The 26,976-nt window shown below is 31.3% G+C and overlaps 1 protein-coding gene across 2 annotated transcripts; it reads left to right on the top strand.

Moving 5' to 3' along the window:
• Positions 1-5,687: 5,687 nt before the first annotated feature.
• On the top strand, positions 5,688-26,252 carry LOC143080514 (retroviral integration site protein Fli-1 homolog). Of its 2 annotated transcripts, none has more exons than XM_076256384.1 (7): positions 5,688-5,843; positions 6,438-7,422; positions 13,319-13,522; positions 14,575-14,679; positions 19,766-19,822; positions 24,156-24,206; positions 24,436-26,252. In XM_076256384.1, exons 1-7 carry the CDS (start codon positions 5,841-5,843, stop codon positions 24,963-24,965), a joined length of 1,935 nt encoding a protein of 644 aa, XP_076112499.1. In that variant the 5' UTR covers positions 5,688-5,840; the 3' UTR covers positions 24,966-26,252. The 2 variants fall into 2 exon arrangements, with proteins under 2 accessions (XP_076112499.1, XP_076112500.1); XM_076256385.1 differs by lacking the exon at positions 5,688-5,843 and adding an exon at positions 6,023-6,153.
• The last annotated feature ends 724 nt before the right edge of the window (positions 26,253-26,976 follow it).

Genomic DNA, 26,976 nt, shown 5'->3' with positions numbered 1-26,976 from the left:
AATTCTTAAATTTTCACATTATGACAGAGAAAGAATAAAAATATAATATTCATAGGCTTAGGAAGACACAGATTATCCGAAAAAAACGTTTACTTAGCGTTGTCCCATGTAAAACATAAAACTCGAACAATTCGCGAAATGTTCACGCAACTCTTCGAAATTTTGCATGAACATTCTATGACGTGATATATTTTAGAATTGGTTTACATGGCTGTCTCCATTTAAAATTTGCATACATATTTTCAAAAGAATATGATGTACGGAAATGTCCCATCGGAAATTTACTTTGGAAACTTGAAACATTTCAGTTCAAAAATAAAATTTTGACAGATAAGTTATTTAATTGTAAGCACGATCGTTTTGTACTAAGTGTAATTTAAGCTTCCAAAATTCGAATTGAAAAATAAATTGAGCTACATATTCAATTCAAAACAATAGATTTGCAATGTCTTGCGGAAATGTCCGAGTTAAACTTTCATGCCTTCACAAAACTTTTACGGCCCAAAAAAAAACAGAGATTTAATTTCGTGAAGATTAATTTTCGTCTTTGATACCTAAACCAATAAAAAGTACTTTTAAAGTTGAATTTGGTACACCAAATAGCATTCAGATTACAGGGATATCTATAAAAATACGGATTAATGAAAATGTTTGCAAGTTTGTCCGTTAACATAATTTGACGTCGCCACAAGCGTAATATGCTAGGGACGGCATGAACTGCATTCGCGTGTTCATTCCTCCACTAAATATAATTGTCCTGCTTTCAACAAAACGAAATGACGTTACAAAAATACACATCTATAAGACTATCAAAAAGTAAGAAAACTTCAGTATCATAACTATAAGCTACTGTATGTCATTGCTTGGATAAAATCATACTCGGGTTGAATATATAACATGTATAATGCAGTAATATTCATCCAAAAACACATAATTACTAGTAGTAAAATTGAATATCCTATGTTAATTATAAAATCATATTGGATTGGATTCCCACGGTATTTATACTTGTGTGTTATACTTTGCATTTACCCAAAAAAGGAGAGCAGGAAGAATTAGATAGTGCGTGTTTCCAATTTAACGTCATTTTTTTGTTACACTAAATTGTAGCAATATCTGACGTTGCGCCTGGTGAGTCTTTTGTAGACGAAACGCGCGTCTGGCGTATATACAAAATTTAGTCCTGGTATCTATGATGAGTTTATATACAATGAATTAAATATAAGATTTGTATATATGCTTGATATCGGTTGTTTGGTGAAAAAATGCTTCAGAATGGCGATATATGGCGGCTCTATGTTGATTGGGATAAAATGTAAAATTTGTAGTTAATAATATTGGATTTATTTACTATCAGATTAAAAGGTTGTTTATCTACAACAATCACTATAAAAAAGAAGATGTGGTATGATTGCCAAAGAGACAACTGTCCACCAGAGACCAAAATGACACAGACATTAACAACTATGTGTCACCGCACGGCCTTCAACAATGAGCAAAGCCCATACCGTATAGTTAGCTATAAAAAGCCCCGATATGACAATGTAAAACAATTCAAACGAGAAAACTAACGGCTTTTTATATTTATATAAAAAAAAAATGAACGAAAAACAAATATGTAACACATAAACATAACCACTGAATTACAGGCTCCTGACTTGGGACAGGCACATACATACAGAATGTGACGCTACCTGTCAATCCTGAGGTTTTGATTTCGAAGAAAATAACATTCTTGCATCTAAGAAAACATAGCGAACATGCTTATTATATCTTCACTTTTAGATGTTGTCATGAATAGTTAGTTACGAGCCATGGTCACACCCTAAACAGACGTGTTGATTTATTTTGAGTCTTATCCACAGCTGTAACGTTTTAAAAGAAATATTTTTGATTAAGGAAATATCGTTGCTTATTTTGATTTTCGAATTATTCTAATTTCGATATTGTGTGTTATTGTCCATTGGTAAATATCTAATGCATGTTTAATACGGAAATTAATAACAAGTAAATCTACAAAGGGGGTCGGCATGGGTGAAGAGCTAGGTTTTTAATCTAGAGGACATGGTTTAATATCGGATAGATCAAATATTTTGCCTTGCAACATATATTTGTGTATTCCTTAAAGTTGTGTTGCAAGTCGGTTTGGTATTTTTTCAGAACAAAAGTCCTACATAGACATATAATACAAGTCGGACACTAAGACGTGGCTGCGTATTGACTCATCCCAGATACCAATGAGAAAACAGATCAGGTTACCCCGAAGACCGAAAAAAAAATCTAGGTCACGCGTTTGATTTTATACTACAGTAGTGAATCAGTTGGCGGATATGATGCTGCTAGTATGATCCTTTTGCAAGTTTTCCATGAAATATTTTTTTTTTTTAAAAACCTTTGATGAATTTGTTTGCATCCGAAGCGATCTTCTGGGTTATTTGTTTTGAGGAACGCTCGCAATCCAATATTTGAAATACAAGGATATATCAGTTAACAGTAGTTTGTTTTATATTTTACTTTTTTTTTTTTAAATTAATTATGTTTGGTGAAAAAAAAATACTTCTAATGATATTCACGAATAAACGATGAAAGTATTGAAAACGGTTAATCATCAAACATCAATCATTAGTACCTAAAGCTATTTTTATTTAGGCTTTACTAATTATTTCTATATATAGAACTCAACCTAGTTATTTCAATCTCCGTATTAAAAGTGCCAACAGAGTCAATTACAACAAGTACTTACTTAAGTATACATTGTTATCTGATTTGGAATTAAATTTCATATACAAGGAGAAACTAGATTTTAAACCCAGCAATCGGTATGATTAAACACGTCAGTTATTAGATTGATTGTTGGTTGCTTAACATCCAGTGGCAACTATTTTCACACTTTCAGAACGAGAAAAAGTTAAGAATATATATAAATGGAAGGTCCTTTAGTAGAGGCCATCCTAGATACCGGTCTGGAAATAAGAACTGCAACTGGAGGATGGGGGGGGGGGTTATTGGATAGGGACGGATTTTTTGCATTGTAACCTGCTACCTAAGGACCCCTCAAATATGTGTTACAAGGGGTCTTAACGGGTAAATAGCGTGGCATTCTTTATCCAAGAGGATTCAGATTTAACGTCCCGTTTCTAACCGGACATGGCTGCGTACTTGTATATCCAGCCCGGCCAAAATGCCGTCCCTCTTTGTTAAGGATTTTTCTGCAAGAAGAGAATCTAAGAGATAACATAAAATACTTATTCGCAATTAAAAAATAAATTCAGCAAAGCGAGTTATGAGTTTATTGAATCATGCTTTTTAAAATGAACCCTTGGTAATACCAAACATGATAGATCACTATAAAATGTAGATAAATAGGTATGTCTCAATAACCAAAGTAAGAAACATAAGCCAGAAAGAACCAGAGTTCAAAGTTGCATTGTTACAATTAGAAAAGTTGCTGACAGATTCACTGGACAGAATTATTACCATACACAGATGTTGCGGCCATGGAAGACATCGGTCGTGAGCTAAGTGTTCTTGGACACTTGGATCAACGACTTTCAATTAAAAAAAAAAATAGTATAAGTAAAAGGATGAAGAGAAGTTCAGGGGTCTGATGAATTTCTTTTGTGGATAAACTGAGGTGATTAAAAATCAAGATACGAGATTACTCTGACGTCCGACGGCTGTTTTGCCAGACACGGCCCCAACTTGTCTGGCAAAACAGCCCTCGGACTAGCTACAAAGGTGATAGATCAGCAGTTAGAAATGTACTAAAATCAAATATGAAGGAAACATAAACAAACAAGTAGACTTCTAAAACAGCCTAAATACATTGGATGGTTTCAAAGCATTGACATTGCATTTTTAGGACATTAACATATGACAATTTTAAATCATTAATTGAAATTGTTTGATGTTTTATGTTTCCCATGCAAGGGGTTTACAGGAATTACTGATCATGATGATAAGGTCATATTACACAATTTTGAAAATTTCTTTTTTCGACTTGAACTGAAATTAAATCCGTAAACAAACGAATTAATAACCCTGGTCTTATGGGGACACAAAAAGCCTGATTAATTAAGATAAGACTTTGCATAACCTTTACAAATATAGCTGCATATTGAAATTAAAATTGATAAGGTCAAGCAAGTATCTTAGATTGATCAGAGTAACACAAGATTAAGAAGTTTGTATTTTATTTTATTTTTTCTTTTGATGTTATTCAAATTGAATTGACCAGCTGTTGCAAGAAACATGAAAAAATCTAGACATATTCACAGTTAAGAAATTTTAAAGGATGATACATACGATATGATCTCTGGGTAAACTGTCCTAATGTAAATAATAATGTTTGTGTCAAATGTCCAAATACAAAATAACTACTATTCCCATGATCATTATTCGTTTTAAGTAATCAGGATAAATTATCCGAAAGGTTCACCATCCTTAGACATGACTATACAAAGGGAAGTGTGGTATAATTGCCAAAGCCTCTACCGCATAGTCAGCTATAAAAGACCCCGAAATAACAAATGTGATACAAATTAAACGAGAAAACTAACGGCCAGATTTATGAACAAAATAATTAACGAAACACAAATATGTAACTCAACAACAAACATGCATTGTACACTGAGTAGAGACTCCTGACTTGGGACAGGCACATACAGAATTGTTGAGGGTTTTAACAAGTTGGTTGGCGTCAGCTACCTCTTAATCTTGGACAATGGTGTAACAACACAACACGAACACAAACTTAACAAGACTATAAAAAACAAATATGAAAAACCGCCAAAAACTACTAGCACTGGTCTTTTAAGTAAGAAAATCCCAACAGCAATGAGCTTGCGCTCTATCAGAAACAATTTTATATTGCGTTACTGTATTTATTGTAATAAGATAGAAATACATTTAACAAAAACACAGAGTGGCCGTGGACGTGTACCTTTTCATCCCCACTACCCCACTAGTCATTAAGCCTCCCCCTCCCTAAAAAGGTGTGTTCAACTGCTTGAACTGTCTTATCTTTAAAATTTTAGGTGGTTTGATGGTTTGAAGGTCAATCCCAAATGTGCTTCTTCAAAAGCATCATTTTTAAAGTTCTATTTTCGTTGTTAATAGTCATCGGTAGCAATAATTAATGAATTTCCAAAAAAGATTGCTTGTCGAATTTAGATGTAGTTTCCTTTTGCAGAATATGTGAACCCATACCTAACTTTTGCAAACATATTAGCACAGTCCTGATGAAGAATAGCAATAATGGCGCTGTTTTTATTCATATAATATTGGTTACTTCCTAGTTTGGCATCAGATTTTAATCACATGCATATGTTTATGAACTCCATGACCTCTCTTTCTCGATTCGAGATTAAAAATAAAACAGGGATTGTTAATGTTGTGCTTGTGTGGCACAATACCAAATAAATAAAATAGCATATCTAGCGGATGAAGGAAGGAAGGAAAACACAGTATCATATATACACAAAATTCAAGTGTTCTGGGTAACCATTTTGAAAACTTGACTGAAACAAATACTAATCAGCTTATAGTTTTATAAATAAGTGTTTGTAACTTTATGTATACATGTATATCTCTATTCGCATACTAAACCGACTTTCCTGTTCGCCACTTTTCTTCCCTATCTGTATTGTAAAGATAAGTCTCAGTTTCCGGTGTACTTGACGGTCGCCATGTTTGACGAATTATGATTCAGCGCCTGACCCAATCAACAAGATTTATCACAATTAAACACAGTTTTAACCTTGTAATGCTTAAAATTTACACAGTAAAGTTTTAAAAATTTCCGCGTTAGAGATTGTGTTCACTTTCCTAACTTTTGGAGCATGGTAAGTAACAGAAATGTTATTTCTTTAGTAAAACGGACTTTAGCATTGCTTAGGAAGATGACAGATACTATTACATACTCTAAACTTCCCCTTACTGGGGAAATCTGTGAAGTATTTTGTAGGAAATATAAGAGTTAAAACTTCCACCTAGGCTCCGGTTTACAAGGATTTCCTAAGTTGAGAGAACGATTCCGGAGTTAATAATATATTATGAATAAAACAATTTTAATTCATTTAACAACGTATGTTTCTCATATGAAAAGTGTTTATTTCATTTTTGAAGTTGGAAAAAATAATTTTAAAATATTCAGTAAGTACATGCATGATAAATAAGAGACTAGAACGTTTCTTTGTTTCTTTATTGGTGTGTATATGTACATGTATGATGTGTCAACAACATTTGCAGTGTTGTGTGAATACGTGATTTTATTTTAGACAAATTTAAAGCTATTTTTTGCATTGATAAATCTTGTTTAATATCGGGATTCTTAAATAGATATAACTAAGCATAGTAAAATCAAAACAGTAATTGAATAGTGTTCTGGTTATCTTAAAATTGACTTTTGTCTAAATACATAAACTTTAAATTTAAAGGATCAAGAACCTGAAGTTAATATTACAACAACGCCGCAGACTTCTGATGGTGAATATGACGAAACATCTTCTCTTGAAAACAACGACGATGGACAAAACCAAAATTTCTCGCCTTTGCAATCTCGACAACAGCAGGAACAAAATGATCCGATGTCCTCGTGTGTCATTCCTCAATCCGAACTTAGTCAACCGTCAACCGATCTCCAACCTACCTCTGATATCCAACAGCTGGCACAACAACGAGACATAGGCCCACAAGATTTAACTAATCAGTCAGAATTATTACAAAATGGACAACAACTTCGACAAGATATGCAACAACAACAACGCTTTGCTCAAGATTTTCAAGTACAGCAACATGACATTTCACGACAACAAATGTCAATCCCTCACCAAAATGAAATGCAACAAAAAACAGAGTTAACTAATGAAGAGATACCATTTGATATATCGTCCATTCAACCAAAAGCAACAATCAAATTAGAACCAGGAATAAATGCGACACAAGAAGTGTGTTCCAACGAATGGAACTCTTTCAATGGGAATGGAAATGACGTTGGGGAGTTAACAACAATGCAACCATTTTCATATTACAAAAGTGCTTTTGATGCAAATATTCCGGCAATGTTTGATCCAAGTAACAATTATCAGATTCCGAACAAAAATAACGCATTGTTTGATCCAATGTTTGCTAGATTAAATGACGGAGACGAGTTGCATCCCTTTGACACTACTGCGGTGCAATCTTCAGCTAGTGACAATTTCCACCAAAACAAAAACTCTATGTATAATTATGGACCTGATTTTACAAAAACAACTCCATCGGCTCTAGATTGTAGATCTTCTACTACGCCGTATCAAACTCATCCAACAATTTATAATCGAGAACATTTCAGTTGCCCAAATAATCTAACCAGATCAAAGTCATGTGATGACCCAGAGAACCCTAGTCTTTCATCAGAAGAAAAAGTCATTGTCCCAGAAGGTAATCAACTTTTCTTTATGTATTTTGGAAATATAGATTTGTCTTTACACAAGTGTTTAAATTGGAAAGACATTTACCAGTTTTTTTTTTTGTTTTTTTTTTGTATGCGTGTTTTTTTTATTTTATTTCCCAGTTTATAACTAGTCATTACAGGAACATTTTTAAAAAAAGAGGGAAAAAATGGAGGAAATTAAAAGTAAAAATCAGGCTGTATAAAGAATCGAAGTATTTTTATTAGAAAATATGAATAAGAATTTAAACTGTAATCTGGAGTTTCTGAAATAAGTGGTTCCCAGAAAAAAAAACCTTCTAATTATGTGAATCACTGAATAAGATCACGATTTATATCTATTTCCCACGGACCTGTTTGAATATGCTTAATCTCAAGCTCTTAGAAGATATTAAATCTATAATTTTCAACATAAAAGAACAAACAAACAAACAATTCTCCACCCCATTCTCTTAAAAATAAATAAAGAAAAATATATTTCATTATATATTCACCGTGGATATATACTAATTAATACACAAGGAATCCTTGCCAATGCTACAGTTACATGTACTCTAAGTAAATTGTTAAACATCACTTGTATTGGTACAATAAAGAAGGTTTGATTGTTTAAAAAAAGAAATAAAATAAAATATAACAGACTAATAATTAAATCTAAAATGTTCAGTGTAGGCTGAAAAAAATACATGCAATATTTTTTAAATTAGAGATGATTTGTGCTTGAATTAGAAATAATGATGACATTGATTCCAAATAGGAAATAAAATAAAATTATTATTTCATTCCTAGTTATTAAGTCATTGATACAAAATAATAATGAGAAATACCAAAAAGTATTAGTGGCATTATATTTCATACAATTTTTATAAACATGTGTTGTTATGTCTACTTCAGATTCATCAATTTAAAAATTCAAACACTAAATATTGTTTCTGTTCAAACAAGAATATCTTTTTTTATTAATTAGATAAATTCGGGAAACTATTCTCTACAGTGCCATTTTATTATGATACAATGACAGTATTTAATTCAATCTAGTATTTATTTTCAATTGTTAATAGATTAATCGCTCAAATTTATATTGTCTTTGCTCCCTTAACGTTTTTCTCTTTAAAAATGTGTTTAAGCATTATTTTCTAGCTTGTCCCAAGTCAGGAACCATGTAAATGTCAGCATTTTACATGTTTAGAAATTAAGTTATATAATTAGTTGTTCAGTAGTTGTTGTTTAATTGTTGCTTCATATGTCTCATATGTGTTTCTCGTTTCTTGGTTTTTGTATAGGCAAGAGTTAGACCGTTGGTTTTTCTTGATTGAATTATTTTACACCAGTCATTTTGGGTCCGTTATAGCTTGCTGATTGGTGTGAGTCAAGTCTCCGTGTAGCAGGCCGTACTTAGACCTATATAGTGATTTGGGTCGAGAGTTGTCTCATTGGCACTCGTATCACATCTCATTTAAATAACTATAAGGTGTCGGTGCTAATTTTTCATAATGGAGAATTCGAGTGTGACCTATGACGCATTTATTCACACTTTTTATTGTATTTCGGGGCTTGACATACTTGAAAATTTATATATTAGAATTGTTGAAGATCTTGTGCTGACCTTGGTATTGACCTTGATATGTCTGTTTGGAGTTGGTAGGTTGTCTCATTGGTTAATGCCCCACATTTTTGTTTCCTTATATTTTGAATGTGTGTGTCATACCGTATGAACGCTTGTCTGTCGCTCAAGACTGTACGGTGACCTCTAAATATCTGAGTGAGTTAAATAATGTTATGTGGATCATTGTTTCGTTAGCGATATTACAGCATCACATTTCTTAAAACATTTGAAAACACAATGTTGACTAAATGAACAACTTTTATGTGTATAATCGTAAACATAGCCGTTTACTAGTATGTTTATTTGACAAGTTAGACTAATACCGACCTATTTATGGATATAATACTTGTAATATATAAAAATCCTATAAAGTACTTTTGAAACATTCAAAGTATAAGTGATTTTAAGAATGAATGAATTGGTGATAGCATGTGTAAGGTGGTTGTGTTGGAGTGGGTGATTCATGTTTTCCATTTGAGAAGTCTGGAACTAAAGTGTTCATGTCTGCATGTGCCAGTCAGTGAAGTTGTGGCAAAGTTCCCTTTGAGAAATCTTGAAATAAATTGTTCATGTCTGCATGTGCCAACAATGAAATGGTTAAATGTGGCAAATTTCCCTTTTGAAAAGTCTGAAACCTGAATATGTACCTGTCAGTAAGATTGTAAGATAAATCTCATTTGAGAAGTTTGTAAAATTGATCGCATTTGTATATACATGCAACACTCGTTCGCCCTATGTTGTTTTCATTTTACGGAGATCAAAGTTTAAATAAGGAAACATTATTTAACATTGGTTAGTCGAAATTGTGTTTATTTATTTCAATCACTCAGACGCTTTCTCTTTCTTCATTTAGTTGGATAGAACAAAGAATATATATAACCCTCCAAAAATTTTTATAAGTATCCACATATGATAAATATGTTTACATATCCACATACAAAATGTGTAATACGGCACATTAATGTCAAAGACGACTTTTAGATAGGCTATTGCAAATGTTTCATGTTTTGGTTAAATTTTGGACGAAAATTAATTGAATTTTATAGATGATATTTGAAAATAAATAAAAAGCGTTCCTTCCATTAGAGTTATGGTTGTATTTAATAATAATTATCCTGATAAATTGTAGGAAAAAACTCAGATTTCCAAAAAACAAACTTTGAGTTTCGAACATACTTCGGGCACACCAAATTAAGAGTTAGTTATTTTAATCATTAAGCATTTCTAAATTGTTCATATGCATATCATTGTGACACAAAACTAAGAATCCCAAAGAACAATCATGAAGCTGCAATACTATACATTTTAGCAAAAATTGAGATACTTTTCTAAAATGGCCTTTTTGCCAATTAAATTCAGGGCTTTTCTACTCTATTGTTTTGCCTTGTTATCGATTGTGCAGTACGAGTTATTTATCATAAAATTTATTTTATATGTAAGAAGTTTTGTACCATAAGACAAGTGCTGTGACATGCAGCCCTCGTAAACCCGGATATCCCCGATTCTTTTTAAAGTACATCTTATTAATTATAGAAAGATTAAAAGTTGAAACATAAAAATGCCGCAAAAATAAATTGATAATTTGAAGTAAATAATCTCCATGTACTACATACTAGTTTTACTATTCTAAATGGATAATAATATTACACTCAGATTTCATGTAATAAAACTATATTCAACTCTTAAGTGCATTAAATATTATAAGGAAATAGAGAATTATGAAGTTAAGATAGATTGTATCCGTTTAACTGCTTGTAATGACTGAATCAATGTTGTTCCTCCTTCACTATTTCCTTCCATTGTCAGTACCTCTCTTGTAAATTGAGGAAGACTAAAAGTGAAATGAAAACCATTTAAAAAAGACTTTCTCAAGTCAGTTGTACTAGAAGTAACCCACGAAGACACTTTAAATATAGATATACGTGAATGCAGACGGATCATTTTTTATATTTTCCAATTTCAGTTAAAAAGAAAGGCCAATATATGTAATAATATCCCCTATGATTTAAACAACCATCGTTAGTTTTTATCAAAGACCTTCTTCTGGTTTATTATATCATGGAAATTGATTTGTCCCACCTTCTAAAATATTTCCTAGATGGAAAGGGAGACAACACTTATAACATAAGATGTACGTTCGTCACAACTCGGCAGATTCCGTATGTCCATCTGACGGAGAGAAGCGGGGTCTTCCGATGTTTGCCGAGTGAAGAGATGAAGACATAAAATCCAAAAACCGATGTTAATGACGGAAAAGCATCGGGAAATCATATTTCTTTTCGCAAAATTATAATCACTTAATAATATCTAGAACGGGGGAATATATCTGTGCACACAAAACTCTTTATTGACTACATTTCAAATACACTATACTCTGATTATATATTGAGCGTTAATTAAAAGAATATTTTTTTGTTATATTTATTATTTCTCAAAATCATTTTAAAATCTGGCCAAATAACATCGAAACTTTACCAGTCAGTGGTTTATACATTAATGGAAAGAAATGAACAAAGAGTTGAACACGTATATGCGCACTCAATACTACGCACTTTAAATAAAAATATAAGTGTACCTTCACCGTACATGTATTTATATAGTACACTATATCATTACCACTCTTATTAAGGGAATATCCTATTCAAATTTAGCAAAAGTTCAAATACGACCAAAATACGATAAAAACTGCATGTCTTACACAAGACAAGAAAAGGATACAATGTATATGCATTATTTAATCAATTAATCATGTATACTGAATTGGACTCGAAACATAATCGTGCGGGTTGAGAGTATAAAAAAGAATAAAAAGTTATGTTATTTTGAAAGCATATACATACAAAAATCTCTTCCGGACAATGTAATAACTATTTGGCTAAAGCACAAAACATGTTGTTTCAAAGTCAATAGCTTTATAAAACTTATATGTACATGTATAAAATGCAGCGTGGTTTATTTCATTGTATTTCATTTTCTTTTTCTTTTTCGTGAAAGGATTAAAACTCCATTGTAATGTGCTTGAGAAATAGCAAGTTCTTTATCCAATTAAAATAAATCATGAACATTGACAACAAACACAATTTACATTTAAGTAAACAAATGTAAATCCATGTACTTTATTTTATTTATTTACAAAATCCGTACCCATTTGATTGAAAGTGTGAAGATAGTCACCTGTCGATTAATCACCATTGTCCACTCACTAAATGACCACTACATTTTTGTCAATAAAACTGAAAATTACTTGATTATCCCACAAAACAGCAGATGTAATTCTCTTGTCAATGGACAATGATTGTTTCCACGTGCCAATGAAAACAAATAATCTGACACATTACCAATATGGCTACGAAACCGCTTCGAGGCATCGTGTTAGCTGTTACTTCAATTTACATTTTGACAGTTTCCAAATTTTTAACAACGTTTAGTATGTTTCTTTCCGTGAAACCTGCAGCGAATCTTTAATTTTTTTATTGACGTCGCGTGGCCGTTTTGATGGATATCTAAAATAATAATAAAAAGATAGGAAATGTTGCATTTCTCAATAAAATAACCACATTTGTGAATGATATGCATTAAAGACCTTTTTATTATAAACGTGTGTGTAGGAAATACGAACCGTTTGAGGTAAATGTTAGAAAAAACACAATTCAAAGTGAAAGATGATAGCTTGACTTGTGCAAAATTTTGTTTTATATATTGAACATATCTTCAGTTTTACATATGAAACCATTGCTACATAACACAATTCACATGCACGGATACAGTTTACTACAAAAAGTCAAATTAACAGCAAATGTCTTAACAAGTGGATTTACTGTAGAATTTAGATTATATTTCCATGATACATTTGGTGATGGTAAAATTAAAATAAATTAGAAGTTATTGAAATATTACAATGTCCTTATCTTAATTTCAAATAATAACTTTTATTTACTTTAAATTGTCATAAAAAAAAATCAAAATAATATGAATTTATTTTCTCAGCATTACTAGAATGGAAATTAAAGTCTTTCTCTGCTCGCGATGCTTTTCGCAGTTTATTCAACGGTAGAATCGTTTTCATAGTTGCGATCATATTGCGAACTTTTCATCTCTAGTTCGTTCTCTCGTTCTATGCGAATGGAGTTTTTATTCTCTCATTGCAACCATACGACATCTTCAACATCAATTGATACTGCTTATATAGATATAAGAAGCTGTGATGTGAGTGCTAACGAGACAACTTTCCATCCTAGAAACAATTTTTAATAGTAAATACATGTTTTGTTTTATTTAAGACCCATCTGTATGGACAACAGAACACGTTCAGCAGTGGATAGACTGGGCAGTGAAAGAATATCAATTACGAAGTGTTGATAAATCAAGATTTGCCACCCTTACTGGAATTGAACTTTGCACTTGGACGATGGACGATTTTACGCAGATTTGTGGTGAAATGAATGCCAACTGTTTACTAGGCCATTTGAATTTTTTGCGCAGAAGTAAGAAGTTTATTTTTCTTCCCATTTATTACTAGTAAATGCTATTTACAAATTAACTATAGCATCACTGTCTTTCACACTTTCCAATTTTTAAGTCTGTAGACCAGAAGAAAATCTTCCCGAGAAATAAAAGTTTTGCGCACTCATTGCAAATCATGTGGTCCGAGTACACAGTTATCGTCCTTTGATTTTCGTTGTCCACAAATATAGTCCTTAGTGTGGACAGTGTGTTACTTGCCAATTTTTGTTATACCCCTTCCAAATTTATTTCTCCATGTTTTATGCCTCATATAGCAAGTTGGGGGTGAAATGACACTGTAAAAAAAGTTGGGTCATAAATATTAATGTAAAGTAGTGATTAGGTCCAGCTGAAAAAGGTCAAAAATTAGCACTTCGGAAGCTGTCAAAAGATTTCAAGACCCCCTTAACATAAGATTGTCCATATTTTGAGTTAGAGCTGATGAAGTTTTCTATAATTTTGATATAATTTGTCCCAAAAGTAGTACAACACACTGTAAAAATATTATTGAGAAAGCGCAGGTGGGATTTTTTTAATTTTCATTTATTGTCTAAAAGAAATGCACTACGAAATAACTGTGTACTCGGACCATGTGTAGCGATATGAAATATTTCACATAAAGTTTTGTCAGTTTGGGCTTCTATGAAACTTATCTTAACATCTATCAAAATTAGAGAAAATAAGAAAAGTTATTCAATACTTGTATCGTTAGGTTGCTGTCTCATTAATATATATCCAATATCTTCTTTCATTCATAAATATAATACAAACAGTAAAGACAAATTATAGAAATTCAGGAATATGATAGTTGTTTTCAGTCGTTTCATTGGTTTATATACTACCGTGTAATAGTCCCAGGCATTGAGTGTTTGGTTTTGTCAGATTTTACTATGCACTTTCCCCTTTTTGAATTTCCCTTGGAGTTTGGTAATTTTGTTAATAATCAGAAATCCTGAACTTTTTATAACCATTTCTTTTGTTGTTGATTTTTTTCTCTCAAAAATTAGTATATTTTTTTTCTTTCTAATTAAAGGAATTATACAGAAGACTTATCCCCCAAGTATACCATCTCCAAATGGATTATCTACAATAAACTATAACCATAACAGCGGCGGAAGTTATGTGGCTTGTAAAGCAGGTAATGAATAAATAGGAAAAAAAACGAGAGCTAAATAAATAAAAGAACTATAGATGGATAGGAAGAGATATAAATTCGAACCACTCATATATGATAGTGTGTCTTTCTTTTTATTCTGATCAACATCTCTTTTCTATATATAAAAAGTAAAATCACAAAAATACTAACTCAGAGGAAAATCAATTCGGAAAGTCTATTATCACATGGCAAAATCAAATAACAAAACGCATCAAAAACGAATGGACAAGAACTGTCCTGACTTGGCACAGTCATTTTCAAATGTAGAAAATGGTGGAAAATAAGAACACCTTTTTTCAAAATAATTATATTTTTTTAACATTTTTTTTTTATATTTTGTTAACTCAGTATAAAGGGTTTAATATAATACCCGAGAACTATCATATAATATACAATTATTATAAATTATAAGTTTGGTTTGGCTTTTCGTCCTTTACTTTTAATAACTTCTATGCAGACGTTGCGAATACAATTAAAGTATTTTTTATATCACCGACTTCCAAACCCAGTTACTAGGTAGCCTGTAAAATGTAATTTGTTATTCAATAATTTTGACCATGTCCATGTTCACAAAGACTCTACTGGGAGATACTCACTTTCGTGTGGTCTTATAAGCAACTATCACCACCTTTATTAATATGGAAGTTTGCTAATTTATAATGGTAAAAACTGGTTTAATTTAAAATTATTAATAAAATACAGTGAGAGATTATTGTACAGTTAATTTCGTGGGAAGTACTAACATACACCTTAAAGTTAAATATTTCCTTTACTTTATTGAAAGTGCGAATAAATATCAAACACGGTATGACACAATTCCCAAAAAGGTTCAAAGCCGTCAAAAGCGAATGCAACAATGGCGCTTAAAGTTGTTAGAAAAGTTAGCACCAGTATTTACCTTAAAAAGTTCAAGGAATTTATAGTTATTTCTTTTTTTTTTCTATCGAATTGATTTGAAAAGAGAGTCATATAATTAAGTTATAAAATTCGCGCGAAATTTCTGTTGAATAGTGTAAATATTATTAAAACAAATACTCTCAATAAACTCAGCTTCAAACGAATTAAACACAATTTTCTCTTTTTCTCGGGGGGTTTGATATTATACAAATACAAACTTTTTGTCCTGTTTTGCAAGCAAATAATTTCAAACAAGGATTAAAAGATGCCGACAAAGTAGCGATCCGCCATTTTGGTATAGTAAGATGAAAACAAACTTTGGATTGAGTATGATCGTGTACATGCGGAAGCAATCGGATTTAAGGTGATTAGCAATTGTGCAAACATTCTTCAGACTGAGATTAAATACCAGACAAGGACATTCTAATGGGATGAAAGGGTGGGACTATTGTAACTTGTAGTCGATCGCTTTAAATGTAAATAGTATCTTTTACAAAGTGTAACAGTCTTGGGGACACTTATAGGATCTTTTCAACTATCGAGATTAGACTGCGACCGTTTTTTTTATAATTTTGCTAGATTAAGTGAGAATGTCATTTAAAAAAAAGGTTATTTCCTCCTCAATATTAATATAAACAGAACATAATAATAGATTGAAACAAAAATAAAGAAAATTAAATATGTTAGATTAAAACATATAACATATATATTTTTTTAAAAGTTATAAGGCAGTTTGATTTGTCGCTGGATTTGAACTGTCTTTACATGACGACGCGGGGCAACACCATTTCTAAACGAATTACCGACACTTCCAAATGGCATGATTTCAGTACGTTGTTTTTTCTATGGTTTCTATAAGTCATGATTTTATATGAAATGATTTCTGAAAAATTAGTTTCCCTTCTTCAGTTTGTATTTTTTGCTCGTTCCTGTTGGTTTCGTTTTATTTCCAATACAATTATATTTCTAAATGATAAATGTGTGATTGAAATAAATTATGAAATAAAATAGATTATTTATTAATTAAACACTTTGTTTAATTACCATGTCTCGTGTCAGTTTTCTTTATAACTTGAGTTTTGGACATTAAATTTGTTTTAATGTATTTTTGGCTAGTTTTGACCAGGTGAAACTACTTGTTAACCCTTTAAGCACGTGAGTGGTCAAAGCAGACCGTGTGTCCAGATTTTGGACCGAACATAAAATAAAAGGATCCGAAAAAACACATCATTCAGTTGAGTTGATTTATCGACCGGAAAGTTGATTATTCCGATATAGGCTTTGAATATTATCTATGCTTGGCTGCATCCTGTTGTAGTACGGGGAGGCTAATTGTTTTCACAATCCTATCCAGTTATCAGAAACGTGCCAATTAAAGTGTCCTGTTGAGAGTCGAGTGTCAGAATATTTGCAAATTTTATAAATGCTTTAGTTAATTTTTACTGCACAAGACCGTCTGCAAAAGTAACCAAAAAAATGTAACGATTTGAAAAGAACATGTACCGCGAAGCCCTTTTAATATAAGATTTTAGCAAACACGTGAAATTTCAACAAACTGCAAATAAAAAAAAATGTAGCGGCTTATTGCTAGAAATGAATCGCTGAAGCAGAGTTACAAATAAGAACTTTTCATATTTTCAGAAAGACACATAGCCCTCCTGAATACATAAAATTAATTATCACGTCTTTTTAGCAACAATTTTATATGAAAAGGACGGATTAAGGGCGATACCGAACGCAAGGCTGACAGAATAAGAAGCAGTAATGACAATTACCGGAACATGTTAATTTCCAATTCGCACCTCCAGGTGTCACCGTGTCGTGAAATCAAGTTAAATGATCGAACACCATTTAGCAGTTTGTTTCGATATTATTAAATAATAGCTAGAATTATTACTCTTTATTTGACAGATAAAATATCCAATTTGATAGAAATTCATTTGTTAAGATAAAAAGTATTAAACAAATATTTAATTATCCTTGTTCCGGTTTATCTGTCATTTTTAACCATGAAACAAATTTGTTTCGGAAAAATCAAATGTTTAATAAAATTTAGATTTTAATCGTTATTTTCATTTTTCATGCAGTTCTCCGATTACCGTTGATATCGACAGTGACATTTTATATTGTTTATTTTTAAACAATTTATTCATTAGAAGTGAATTATTTTCTTTAAGCATACATAAAAATTAAACATTAATTGATTGTCATTCTAAATTTCTCGATTTTATGCATAATTTTGATATCTAGGGTTAAAGATACACAGATGTAATTAAATTCAATAGGAAAACCTTTTAATTTAAAAGCACTAGATCTCACATTGCATAAAGTTTCGATTGATAATAAAAGGTTTGTAAACAAAAGACTATCGAAATCACATTTATTGAAATTTAGAGATTAAATTGAACACCTTACCTAATTGAATAATAATAATAATAATAATAATAATAATAATAATAATAATAATAATAATAATAATAATAATAATAATAATAATAATAATAATTGATAAAAAAAGGTCTTTCTATCGTAATTAATATGCAACTCCCAAAATGTCATACCGTAGATCTATGTATATCTAGTAATTTCGTTATCCTTCCATATTTACTGTTTTGGCGATTCTCTTTACGGAGATTAGCTCTACAGTTATAATACAAATACCTAGATCATAGTTTGGTCTTATTAGTAAAGCTAGCACAAAAGAGTTACATTTTAAAAAAGATATTGGAATTTCGAAATAGTTCTTGAATTTTCTCACTGACAGACCTCAAAGAAAAAATCATCGGAATATTTATAGTATGCTAGTACGTATGAAGATTCTAAATATATTCGTTTCTAGTATTTTCTACTTGGCTAATTGTCAGGGCTAATTTAACAAAAAAACGCATTTTCCAAACAACAAGTTTTATTGACCTAAAAAAGAAAGAATAATTTCCCATAGAAGCTAACACAAGGACTGTCTTCACTTCGGTTTTCTCTCACATTAAAATGTGTTTTACTAAACGTTTTAAACATAGATTTATTAGTTCCAATAATCAATAGCTGAGGATGACTGTGAGAAAATTTAGCTTTAACTGGAAGCAAGAAATTTGTAAACAACGGACCCACGTGTCTAGGTGCCCCGGAATCGTGTTACGCCATTTAACTAGTATCGACCCAAAGTCTGAATACAAACAGGAACTCATTGGTCGATGGTGACATCCGTCGACGGCTTTGATTGGCTAACAAGTGAAAATCAGTGTTTACTCACATCATCCACGTGAATTTTTTCTTTTATGAGAAACCAATAAAACATTTTCATAATTACAAATAAGTTACCGTTTTGTATTCATTTTTATATGATCTCCTTCAAAATCAACATCACAAATATTTCTAAATAAAAACTACAACGATTCGAGACTTTTAAAATCCGTCATTATTTCAAAAGAAGATGAGCAATAAGAATAAGTGAAAACTAATAGTTGAATAATTTTAAAAGTTTCTCAACATGCAGGTTCTAAATCAAGTGGATTATTTTAAACATGCAGACTATTTAAAACAGGATTATCTGAAAGAAGACCTCTGCAAACAGAGTGACTATTATAGTAACTATTTAAAACAAAGTGACTATTTCAAACCAGACTATTTTAAACAAGCTAATTATTTTAGACAGTGTACTCTATCTGGATTTCATAATTTCATGTTTGCAGGTAAACCATGGTGTAGAGATTTTATTATTTTTTTTATTATTATTAATTTCTTACTATAGGAACTGATAGTATATTTCTAATTTAACATTTATTGTATTTGGTCTGGGACCAATATCTTAAGTTGATTGAATTTATCATACCTGTTTTTTATTGTTCGGTTCTCTTAAAAATCATCATTAAAATACAAATTATCAAATTTGATCTAGTGAAATATACAGCTACTGTAATTAAATAAAACCGTTCTTTTTATACAGATACATTTGTAGTTTTCATTTATAAATATCAAAATTCACTCTTAAATTTAAAATGTAAGGAACTATAATTGTTAGTTTGAAGATAGACTATTTCAAATTGGTATATAACTAGAAGAAAAACAGACAAATTACATAGTAATTGAAAGGATAAGACAACTTACATTTAAAATGTATTTTTGATAGCATTATGCGTTAACCATGTATACATTGTCCATTTTCTATCTGCAGATCCAGGCTTCCCCAAGTCACAATGGCAGCCACCACAACCTTCACCAACAAGCCAAGGTAGGTTCATACATGTATAATTATTGCTTAATAACAATACCACTACAAGTCCAATTGTGGGTGGTATTTTACCTTTATAAGTGCCTATACGTGTCCATTCCTATATGTGTATATAGATGAAAAAAATATTAATTATACGTGTCCGAAGCTCCTTTTCTGATTAAACCTTCAAGAACCTTGTAACCCAACAATTTCAAATAAGGATGCGGTATAGGCTATGCGAATTGTTGGAAGGCCGTACGGTGACCTATAGTTGTTAATTTGTGTGTCATTTTGGTCTCTTGTGGAGAGTTGTCTCATTTGCAACCTTACCACATCGTCTTTTTATATAAGGAACATCGGACTTGATGAACGTTATGAACAAATAAGACACAAAACGAAAACAGAAATTCACCTAAGAGCAACATTTCTCAGGAAGTTAAAACCGTTGTTTCTTAACAGTTTCTTAATTTATCAACGATGATGTTTTACCAAAATGTGGTTCAAATTAAATCAGTACCAAAGAACTGATGACTGAATTAATGTTATCCTTTTGGACTAACAGTCACCAGTCTAACAATTGTTCTACTAAGGGGTTAATTTTATCTATTTGTTTGTTCATCAAAATATGTCCGACTTAATTTTCACTGAACATTTTAGCTTATATTTGCTTTTTTTACTGTATTGAGTTTGTTAACAAGTAATTTATGTAACTCATTTATTTATTTTAATCGATTATCAGACTTACATTTGTACTAGTTGTCAGTTTGCAAATTTAAAACTTGAAACTTTTATTTCACAAGTCCCATAAGCAGTATGTGAATATTATTATGCAGTAATAATATCAATAACGTATATGTTGAACAGTTATTCTGTTTAAACTGGTATTCTCGTTGCCATACGGAGACGAGGGTGTTTTCTTTTTAAAAGTTTCTAGTGGGTTTTTTAATGGCATACTTTAGATCCATAAAAAGATACATCTATGTTGTCTAATGTTGTGGGCTTATATATAGCTATCCATTTCTGAAATGTGGTCCACATTGACCAATTAACTATACACTTATATATTATTAACTTCATTTGTTAGGAGCTTTTTACATGTGTTGTTTATTTTTAGTTAATGAAATGTTTGCATCTGAACCTGTAAGGCTTTTACTTTTGCAATAAGCTGTACGTTTTCAGAAACATCGGTCTAGTTCAAGTCAATGCATTTTTACATATGACATTCTGGATACGTCTAACTCTATTCAAACTATACCAAATTCAAGCTTTATTATATGATGTCCAGCATGACAATTTTATAAAAACGTAGGCTGCAAATGGTATTAGAAAAAATTACCTTAAGGTACTTTTGATCTCTGTTCTGGCCTTTTTCACGCTCTCAAATGTTTTTATGCTTTTTAAACTTTTTGTTTCGAGCGTGTCTGGTGAAGATTATTCAGGAAACACTTGTCGCCTGCTCGGAAATAAGTATTAAACTTGTTTTTTTTTTTTTTATTAATAACTATTTAAAACATATCAGTAGAAATAATAAAAAAAAAGCTAAACAACTCTGCGCATTGACGTTTACAAATTATTATATGTTTAAAAGGAGATGTTGGGCTCCCAAAAATTGATCAGAAAAAAACAAGTACGGTGACCTATAGTTGTTAATTTTTGTGTCATTTTGGTCTCTTGTGGACAGTTGTCTCATTGGCAATCATACCACATCTTCTTTTTTATAAGATACATTTATGTTTATATATAATTCATACTTTGGCTTATACATAGTGATAAACTGACACAATTTCCCCAACACCTAAGTGTATCATCTGACAAGATCATATCTTTAATGACCATATTTATCTGAGAGAGAGAGAAAAAATGAGAATGCTTAAAAATCATGTGAGGGCTTATAGCAAAATATAAAATTAAAGCCATCAAGTCTTTAAAGTTGTTAAAATTTTGTTCCAATAAGAGAAATGTTGATTTTTTTTTGTTTCTTATAAAAATTCTTTCAGGTCACGTGTGTGAATAAATAAAATCATATTTAAAATTCAAAATACAATAAAACAATACAAGGGGATGCAAACACTTCACAAGTATCTTATAAGTGTTCGAGTAAAGCGTGTTAAAAATCAAATTTAGTCATAAAAGATGAAATTATTCATAGAAAACAACATCTAATTTTCAACTTTCTATCCCAGTAATTACCGTAATAATCCAGAAACTGGCACACGCCGTTTTGAAGTGTCACTAACCTCCACTAAATAAAACGGTTCAATGACAGATTTAATCATATGAAATCCTATCCATGGTCTCTGGATCGTCGTTGTCAATTTCATATTTTCTTTTATTGGGATTCTTGAAATTGTCATCTTTAGATTTTCCGATTTTCATTTAATCATTTGTGAATTGTCTTATTAACATACATAATTCTACGCACCTGCGATAGTCATGGTGAAAAGTCCTCTCCTCGAAACATTAGAAGTTACATAAAGTTTTGACACGCTCACGCAAACTTGTAATGTAATAAGAAAAAAGAAAAAAGAAAACGCTGATGGGGTAATGATTAGAAATAAGTTGTTCCAACAACGTTTTGAGAATGTCGCAAACATGAGTAGAGATGTCAGTTGCATGCGATTATTGCACTTGGCAAATGGAAGACCCTAACACCCTCAGGCAAAATGTCCACGGATTATGACCTCTTTTCGTCAAAAAAGTCTATTACAGAAGGCATATGCATCAACAATATTAGCATTATTATTTAGACAGGAGACAGCAAACCTACTACACAATTTGATCAAACAGACACTTCACCTTTAATTAGGTGTCTTCAATGCCGACTTCTAAGTTGATAATGTTTCAGTTTGTATAGAGCTTTTCTGTTTTTGATGAGGGACTATCATTCCCCGAGGGTATCTTCAGCTCAATAGTCAGTACTTCTGTACTTACGTCTTTGATAACAAACCTTTCTAAAATTGTCCTCAAATAAAATATGTAATTATAAGAAACTAAGGTTCCAACACCCTCCGTCAAAGTTGACTTTAGATGGATTTGGCTATTTATTAGGTTCTATTTATTATCATCAAGGTGCTCAACTGGTTCGGTTCTTATACATCCTTGGCTTTCAAATATTCGGCTTTGAGCGTTCCTGACGAAGGTAAATTCAGAAAGCGCTTCGGACACAGGAAATTTATAATGTTGTTTTCATTTTTTAAGATCTATGTTTTATTCAAAGAAAATTTAAATAATCTTTTTGTATAAATACCCCAGATATGAATTAAACGAGTATTAAGTAATATTTAGAAGAGATTATATTATTTTTTTCCGATAACGGTGGACATCCTATCAGGATCACATCTCCAAATTACCTATCCTCACCCGTACACCGCTTATACTGTAAATTTTGAAACAGAGATAGCACAAAATTTTCAATCTCTATTCAAACAATATAATAAGGAGACTCTCGCAACTTCCTAATGTACAATCAGTTTTCCGAAAAATATCTATTAGTGTATCCTATGACGCCGGTCAATCCCCCGAGCAGTAGCAATCTATGGTTGGATGAAACCTTATTAACGGGTTAACAGAGAAAATTGCCAATATCGAACTGTATTTAACTTTTGTCTCCGATTAAACAGTTAATGAATGTAACAATCTGTGTAATCGGATTTCTATTCCGACGATACGTTTACTTTTTCATTCCATCTTTTTGCCTTTTCAATTCTTTATAATGCGAGCAATCTAGATATGCGCACGTCTCGGAAATTAGCTTTCGTCCTGAGGGATTCCGAAAGTTCGCATTAAATTGATTTTGATTAATGTGGGGACCTTGTACGTTATTGTTGAAGTTGTTGTGAGAGCAATTGGTCGAACATACCTAAAATATCTTTTAAAAGACATTTGAAAACGTTAAATGAAGCAAACTGCTTAAATAACGAACTATTAACCCGCGAAATAACAAATTAACAGAATTTTTTTTGCAGTATTCAGGCATTTGCTTATAACTACGGCTTTTTTTTAATAAAATTGTTCGAAATACTTTGTTCGATGCCTAAATTCTAACTTTGATAAAGTAATGATGCATATAGCTCTTAATTTATCTTGCTTACAATGCATTTTGATTTATCAGATATCAGGTATCCAATACATATAGCAGAAAAAGGGTATTCAATACAATGCAGAAACATTGAAATCATATATGATAATTGAAATACGCTGCATTTGTTCTTTTTCAATCATTGCTGTACTTTGAATGGTAATAAAATGATATCAAAATAAAGAAATAATGTGTGCCAGTATTTGTGCAATAAAGTACAAAGAACATTGTAATTTTGTTTGTTGCTAATTGTTCTATTTCTTTTTCTTTTAGAACAATTGTATCAACGAATGGTCCATGTATCGAGTCGATTTTCCAGTTCAGGTAAATTTCCAACTTGTCAATTTATATGTTTTTTAAATATCGTTTCTTGTTTTACCATGCAAAAAGAACCGAGGACTGATAAATAAATTGAAAATGTCTTATTTAAATTAATCAACAATTGACTAGTATATTATTTATTCCATATCAAATTTGTCCAATTCATAATGCCATAGACGTCTTTCCAATCCCTATGAATTTTGCTTTATATTATAAAAACGTTCTTTTTCAGGAACAGGTCAGATACAGTTATGGCAGTTTCTTTTGGAACTTTTATCCGACAGACGAAACATGGGATGTATAACATGGGAAGGAACACAAGGAGAATTTAAACTTGTTGACCCCGATGAAGTTGCTAGACGATGGGGTGAAAGGAAAAGTAAACCGAACATGAATTACGACAAACTGAGCCGTGCTCTAAGATATTACTACGACAAGAACATAATGACAAAAGTTCACGGGAAGCGATATGCATACAAATTTGATTTTGTTGGACTTGCTCAAAATATGCAACAGACAACACCTGAAACTTATCACACACCACATCGATATCAATCAGACATGTTTATGCCAAGTTATGGTCCATCTCCTCTTAATTACCTCAATCCGCATGCGCCTATGCCACCAACGACTTCTTCCGGACTCTTTTGTTCTCCAAGCCCGTATTGGCCATCAACGACCAATAATATCTTCCCTAACATTCCAGGACATGGGTTATCCCCGCATGGAGTACAACCGCACGTGGGGTCGTTCTATCCGTAACTTTTAAAAACATATTAATTTTACATGTACTATTTTTGCTGTAAATACTCCTGTTATTGATATTTGAATCGTTTTATTTATGTTGATTTTGTTGAATAAATCATTTTGTCAGACTTTGATTATTTATTGAGACATTTGTATCATTCTACAATTTGTGATTTCATATACCGAATGAATTTGAAAAAAAATACTTAATATTTTATTGGTAATCCTACATCAAGATTAGTGATATTCTGCAAACTTTTCCATTGGTTCTTTCCTTTTCCTAGTGGTAAATACAAATGTTAGTCTCAACTGCTAGTAACACATTTTTGAAATATAATTTAGATAGACTGGGAATAATAAAATGAAAACATAAATAAAAATTGATTGAGAAAAAATGTACTTGTAAAATATCTCGTCGAAAACATTTAAACTGAATACTGTTATCTTCATGCATATCTTCAGTTGAGGGTTTTTCCATTTTTATTTCCTTTGGAATTATGAGTTGTAAGGAAAAGATGCAGATTGTTACAGTACGGACTTTATATTGTTTTTTATTGTGCTTTTTGTTTATTGAAATTAAAAGGGGCGGATATGTTCTCACAAAATGTGAAACCTACTAAACATTTATTTGTTTATCGAAAGTTATCGTTCACAAGTGTATCCCGTTATATATAATGTCTTTTTAATTACAATTTAAACTTAATTCCAAAAAATTGGGAAAAGAAATATTATGACATAAGGTTTAATTGCCAATAAGACATTATCCATCAAAGACAGAGGCGTAGGAAAGCAACGTTAGGTCACCTTACAACCTTAACAAATTATCAGAACACATACTGTATAGTAAATTATAAAGGGTCCCGACATGACAAAATTAATAACAATAAACCAGAACAAACATAGCGCACAGCAACCGAGGACAAGCATTGAATTGCAGGCTCTTGTCAGAATTGGAAAGGATATGAACCAATGGATCTCAAACACACAACCACACGACACATACCAAAGAAAGGACAACATAAATTGTTCAGTCGATAATTCTGTTAAACACGTAACAATCATGGTATATTCCGCACAGAGATAGTATATTTAAACATAAGCCGCATCTATCCAACAGTACTTATCGTCTAAAAATTTGAAAAATCACAATTCCAGGATAGATACTTGAAGAAAGTTTACTGACCAGATTTGTATGCAAACCCATTCTCGTGAACGTTTGTCATTATAGTCTGGGCGTAGTTATTGCCAAATTGTGAATGAATTGAAGAAAATACTAAAATCATAAAATAAAGTTTGACACTATTTCAGAAGCATATCATTCAACGGTTTTAAGGAAAGCCTCAGTTGTTAATATTCAGATACATTGTTTTAAAAAAATCATGTTTTTTAGATTTCTTTTGTAAGCTGACCCCCATAAAAAGTAAAATAATCAAAATGCAGAACTTCAAGGAAAATTCGAAACTAAAAAGTTCGTAATCAAAAGCTCAAACATATCAAACGAATGGAAAACAACTTTCATATTCCCCACTTGGTACAGGCATTTTCTTGTGTAGAAAATCGTGAAATAAACCTGGTTTTATAGCTAGTTAAACTTGTAGCACAATACGTTTTCTGCTATTTGATGATTTACAAACAAACAAAAATTAATACCAAGGTAACATCAAAATTATATGTCAAGACAAAAAAACACCATTTTGGATCAAGACAAAAAGACAATTAACAAATCAATGGTTCCCATCCACATTAAATGGAAAACTAAAGAAAAACTTTGAAAAATAGTAGGCAAAATATTTTTTTTTAACAAAATTGATTTAAACCATTAGAATTATATTTTATTTATATCTGTTTGATTTAAAACAAAAACATTAATTTGCATTAAAGTAGAAAGAAGTTGGTTGACTCCTTCAAAAATGTATTACATGTATTTCAAAAAGTATAGATAAATAAATTGTAGTGAGTGCCAATGGGACAACTGTTCATCACACTGTTTAAAAAGTTAACAATTATAGTTCAGAGAACGACCTTC

The sequence above is a fragment of the Mytilus galloprovincialis genome, chromosome 6, assembly GCF_965363235.1.
Source record: "Mytilus galloprovincialis chromosome 6, xbMytGall1.hap1.1, whole genome shotgun sequence".
Classification (NCBI taxonomy): Eukaryota; Metazoa; Mollusca; class Bivalvia; order Mytilida; family Mytilidae; genus Mytilus; species Mytilus galloprovincialis.
The sequence above is the reverse complement of the archived record's forward strand: the minus strand, read 5'-3'. Positions and strand labels throughout refer to the sequence as shown.